Here is a 6,000-nt window from a genome sequence, read left to right on the forward strand (position 1 = left end):
ACCTTATCACCTTCAAAGTACTCTCCATTACACTTAATACATTTGTCAAATCTGTGATTCCATTCTTGGAAACATTTTTCAAACTCGTCTGTTTGAATGGCTGATAGCACCTACCTTGTTTCTTTCTTCACTCTTCTATGTAATCAAATTGCTGTCTTTTCAAGTCCCTCTTTGTTTATGGAAACAAAAAGAAGTCATACATAGTAAGGTCAAGTGAGTAAGATGTGTGGGGCAAGAGAGGCATGCTGTTTTTTGCCTAACACTGGCACAATGAGATGACCGCGTGAGCAAGTGCATTGTGGTGGCAGCGAGACCAGTTGTCCGACTGCCACAAATTAGACCCTTTTTGTCCCACATTGCTCAATGCTCACCTAGCGGCCCAGAGGGGTGGGGTGCCCATACTATGAAAGCTCCACCCAGTGGCACTTTTTTTCTCCCCGTTTTTTTGGGGGGTACTTTCTTGTAAAACACAGTGGTGAGAGGAGGAGTCAAAGTACTTTGTCAACTACAAGCAGTAGCAAGACAATTAGAAGAACTCCATCATAAAAGTTGTCAGTTCCAAAAGTTCTAGATGAGACATGGGATATTATCAAGATCAGAAAAAATTGGTTTTGTGTGTGTGTGTGTGTGTGTGTGTGTGTGTGTGTGTGTGACAGTAAACGTAACATTAACTGGCTTTTCATAATTTTCTATAAATAATTTAAGAATCATTTTTCAGTGTTCCATATAAGCTATATAGCATTGCATTTACTAAAAGTGTTTTACCAGACTGTGTACAGTAGCAGCCATAAAGGACATATGCAATTTGACAGTCAATCAAGTTGAGGTCTAGGTATGCTCATGCTATTTAATGCAAATTAATCTTGAAACCCAACAGATTTGCAGTGTAGAAGAATGATTAGTATACAAGCTTTATGAAAGTAGAAGTGTTTAAGTCATGAGACTACTTAATTCTATATATTCCAATTTTCTTTTGTCTTGTGTACATGCAAAGCTTACATGTATTTAGAACACTGACATGTGAATGGTTGTAAAACAGGCTGGGAATATATGTGTGCAGTAAGTTAGTAAGCAAACAGTTGATGTATAATTATTTTTAGTTGATTAAAGCATGGAGATTTCAACTTGTGTATATTGTTTTTATTTATGGATGTTTACTTTAATATGTGGGCTCATTTCTTATTGTAATGCTGCCACCCACTCTCTTTTGCAGGAGGGGTTCAAAATGGGACTAACACTTGAAGGCACAGTATTTGGTCTCGACCCATTAGACAGCAAGTGTTGATGTCAAGGACAAGATATTCTGACTCATGTTACATTTTTAATATGCATATGTATTGTTGTTACCTTATGATAGGTATTATACATGTACCAATATCTTTTTGAACATTTTAATTTTTTGAAAATTATTTCAGTTAAATTTCCCCACATATTCACCATTGGTTCATAACTTTAAAAAAATACACTGTAGAGTAAATCATTGTGTTCCTTTCTTTTTTCTGTTGGAAATTAATTTCAGATAATTTAAGGCAAATTACCCAAATATCTGTGATACATCTGAGTTTTAAACAGTTGGCATCTTGGAAATTTTCATTCATTTTCCAGACTGCTGATATATTACTGCTTTTTCAAAAGCCATATTTCAATGCCTTTTCAAGTCCTGCAGAGGTAGACCAATGCCAGAATAAATATTTTTAATTTTTAAACAAACAATCCTATGACCATTAATTAGATATATATCATTTTATCTTCTAAATGTTGATAGCTTCCTTCAAACATGTAAGCTTTGAAAATAATGCCACCAGGTCATTAATTTTTATTGGATATACTAACAAGAATGAGTATAAATTCCAATCACAAAGCAACCAACTGTGTTTAGAATGTTTATTAGTAAATGTAGTATAATTGTTAATTATCATTATTATAGTCAACATGTTTTTGTTTCATTAGTAAAGATTGTGGAAAAATGAATATTTTCCATTTTGAAAACATTCCAATCTGAATTTCTAAGGAGATAAGTTTCATTACTACATCTAACATCATCTTAAATGATAGTTTTTGTTTCAAAAAGAATAGAAAAGATCTGTAGTTACAATGTCTAGTACCCATATTTACTTTATAAAATTTCTTTTTCTGCCCTAAGTAATGACTGTCCGCTGGCATGTCTTCCCTTGATAAAGGTATTTCCTCACCAAAGTTTATTTTGTGGTGCCTCATTAGTTTTGATATTTTAAGATCTATGGCAACTATTCTTTATGAATCATCAATATTATTTAGAAAATACAATTTGCGCTTGTGCTGAATTCAGAATCTTATTTTTCTTAAGAATGCAGTTGCTGCTTTACTTGTCTTACATCTTGTGTTTTATATGATAATAAACTATGCTCTTAAGAAATATATTTTCTTTATATTTGCCCAGACTTTAATTTTTACTCAAAATAAAATTATGGTCAAAATTTCTAATTTGATTCATCACATTGTAAGAAAAGTAAATTCATGAAAAGGCGGTCTTATATTGAGGACAACCCTCAAAAGTAGAATTTTCTATATTCATGGAAAAATGTTTCAAGTGATAATTTCTTCAAGGTACATTTAGGTAGTAGTAAAGTAGTATTTTACTACTACAAGGTAGTAAAATAAATCAAATATCCTTACACAATAGTTTATTTGTGTATATATCCAAGCTGTTTTATGCTGTATATAAGCCTTCTTGTTTGTTTTCTGTCATCTGGTATGATGTATCCGCACTAGAGGGTAGCTTTTATTTTGCCAATATAGTGATATTCCCCCTTCACAGTTACCTACAGTAGAACAAATGCCCTGCTTGTATGCATTTCCTTGTTAGTCTATATTTAATTCATAAAGATTTTTGTATACTCTAACTAGCCATAGTGATGAAGTTTTCAAGCGTTAACTGAAAAATTAGCAGGTGAAACCCACCAGCCTTCCCCTGGGAGAAAGATGTGGCAGTCTGCTTCCGTGATGGTCCAGCCATAGAAACTAATGGAGCAGTTCAACTCTGCTCCATAGAGACCCAGTGAGTTTGGGATATGTTTCACAAAGAAGAGTCTTTATAATTTTGTTTGTCATATAGTATTTTGGAATTTGTACAATGAGGATGTTTAGAAGCCATATCAATGGCTTTTTTTAAACAGATAGAATTTGTATTTTTATTGTACTTAAAAAAAATGACATAATCAGCATATATTTAGGGGCCATTTATTACCGATGGTAACACAATAGAGTACTAAGATGGTATTTGCACACACGAGATATGTTTCATTACCAGTTTTTAATGGTAATCAGCTCTGCTTCTAGCATGATTAAATAGTACATAATCAGCCATTAATTATGAAGTTATTTCCCCAGTGCTTTTTTTATGAGGATCTGGTTGAAAATTGTATTTCTATGTAATCTCAATGATGTGTTTAATTTTGCTGAAAAATAAATGTTTTTAAATAAATTCAATTGTATAGTTTACTCATTTAAAAAATTCTAATTTAGATCCTCTGAAACTAACTACATAGAAAGCTTTTCTGGTTGAAAAATTTGAACCAAACGAAGCACAGAGAGAGACAAAGAACGAACAAAGAAAGAAATATTCACGTCTTACAGTCCACACAAATATCAGCTTTATAAGCAAATATTATTCAGTTCGGCAAACGGTGGATTTGATTCTAATGGTGAGAAGGTCCTCATCTGGTTTCTTTCACCAGGAGCATCCGCACAAGAACTGCAATCTGTAAATATCTCTTTCCAAAATTAAGGGACCTTAATTTAGTCTAGCAAACAATGGCTTGGCTGATGGTATTAAAAATAGACTTTATGGTAGGATTTCGAAGTACAGTCTATTATAAAAACACACGTTAGTTGATGAACAATTTCACTTCATTCGAGAAAATTAATCTCACTGTTTGACTGACACGGCTTAATGGGTAAGGCGTCTAGTAAGTTCACTGAAGGACATAGTTAATCAAAGATGATGGGATCAGTGCCTCAGCTGATCGTAAAGGAAGGGTAAGGCAAGTATATGAATTAGTAAATGCAAAAGAAAAATTTGTTGTTGGTGGTGGCTCGTACAGCTCTTATCACAATCCATACATCCATCCATTGTGTCAAGCACATTTGTACATATGTTGTTAACATCATTTTCAAAACATTTTTTTCTACTTGAGCCCTTGATATCAGCTTCTCATTTTTCCCTCCCTCATGAACCCTCAATAATTTATAAATTATTCTTTTTTCATGTCTTACACTGACCAGTCTCCACCCACTTTTCTGTTGTCTGTTCCCTTGGGAGGGGGTGGTATGTAGATCATTGTGCTTGGTTTTCCATTTCACCCCCCACCTTCCCCTTACCCTCCTGGTATTGTTACTCTCAATATTGGCCCTGGGCGGGTTTAACTTTCCTGGATTCCCTGTGTTTCCAGCTCTTACCGTACCTGTGTGCATGCTCTGGTCTAGCCAGATTTGTAAGGTAGAACTGGGATCATGATAGTGGGAGGGGAGGAAGCATTAAACAACTAGAGGAGAGTTGTATGTTTCATCAATGCTATACTGCACCCTGACTGGCTCCTCTCTTCCTTGTGACCCTTCTGTAAGGAAATGTCCAATTGCCTACAGATGGGCTTTGGTTCTCCACTCTGCATTCTCCCTTATTCACATTGATATGATTTTTTGTTCTGGGTCTTTGATGCCTGATAACTGATCCCATCTATACCTCGTGATCACACAGGTTGGTGGGCTTCTTCCATGTGGACTTTGTTGCTTCTCAGCTAGATGGCAGCTTGTTTATCTTCAAGCCTTAAGACCCCAGACGCTATATCTTTTAATAACTGGGTATCATCAGCTTTCTTTACCACATTTGCTTAGGCGCCCATTTTGTCTTCAGTAATCGTGTTGGGAAGGTATAAATCACAGAATGCCAGGTTATTAGAGCAAAGTATTCTTGCATTGAGGGTGTACTTTAGTAGATGCCCAATGTCCATCAGCTACCTTAGTACTTAACATATAAATATATGTACATAGACCTATTTCCCTATCCTTATATATAAATATATTTACATATGTACATGCTTGTATTTAGACCTCAATAAATGTCCTTTGCCTCCTAGTTCTTTCCTCTATTTCTTTGGTAAATGAAAAAGCGATGGGTATAACATTGCAGTTAGAAGGAAAAACAAACAAAAAAATTCCCTGGAAACATTAATGCTTAATTGTGTCTAGATATGGGCACCTCATATGGGTAAGCATTTGGAGTGGCACAGTGGTTAAGGTGATTGGCTGCTAACTGAAAGGTCAGTCCACAACTGCTTGCATACCTTTACAGCCTTAGAAAGCCTCTGGAGCAGTTAGAGGTGTCCTAAAGGGTCGCCAGGAGTTAGAAGGAACCCAATGGCAAAGGGCTTTTTGGCACTGGTGGTGGTTAGCTTGCCAGTGAGTCGTGGGTTACGGCTCATAGCAAGCCTATGTGCACCGGAAGAGAACACTGCCCAGTCCTGCCCAATCTTCACCATTGTTCTTGTTTTTCTGCCCATATTGCAGCCACTGGGTCAGTCCATCTTGTCTAGTGTGGACGCCATTACAAGATGGCGCCGGACCGCGCCCGCATCGTCAGAGCTAAGCTGTAAACAAGCTTGTTGCGCATGCGCTGCCAGCCGCTCGCTACGCATTATCACATTGCACCAATCCTGGTAGGACACGTCACCGAGCAGGGTATTTATACCCGGGGTTTTAGGAGCTTGGGGTCTTCCGCAGCTGACCTCGGAGCAAGAGGCAGCTTAAATAAACTTCGCAGATTGCATCTACCAGAAGGGTCCTGACCATTCTTGTCTCGGTCTGTGTTGCGCCGTGTCATCCGCGCGCGACAGTCTAGGGCTCTTCTACTTTACCAAGCATGACGTCCTTCTCTAGGATTAGTATCTATTAGTCAGATATATAATTTGGGATTTACCAGGACAGGCCAATATCAACAATTCCTTATTTTTTTCTTATCTCTTC

The 6,000-nt window shown here is 36.6% G+C and overlaps 1 protein-coding gene across 9 annotated transcripts in view; it reads left to right on the forward strand.

Moving 5' to 3' along the window:
- The window catches only part of GULP1 (GULP PTB domain containing engulfment adaptor 1), a 210,103-nt gene extending 206,635 nt beyond the window's left edge, over window positions 1–3,468 (forward strand). For all 9 annotated transcript variants that reach the window (XM_045295179.1, XM_045295183.1, XM_045295178.1 and 6 more), the window contains one exon: window positions 1,214–3,468. In XM_045295179.1, the coding sequence (XP_045151114.1) occupies window positions 1,214–1,285 (72 nt within the window). In that variant the 3' untranslated portion in view covers window positions 1,286–3,468. The remainder of the gene's footprint in view (window positions 1–1,213) is intronic.
- The last annotated feature ends 2,532 nt before the right edge of the window (window positions 3,469–6,000 follow it).

This window comes from Echinops telfairi, unplaced genomic scaffold, assembly GCF_000313985.2.
Source record: "Echinops telfairi isolate 266 unplaced genomic scaffold, ASM31398v2 ScPeMD7_3;HRSCAF=10, whole genome shotgun sequence".
In the NCBI taxonomy this organism is placed as follows: Eukaryota; Metazoa; Chordata; class Mammalia; order Afrosoricida; family Tenrecidae; genus Echinops; species Echinops telfairi.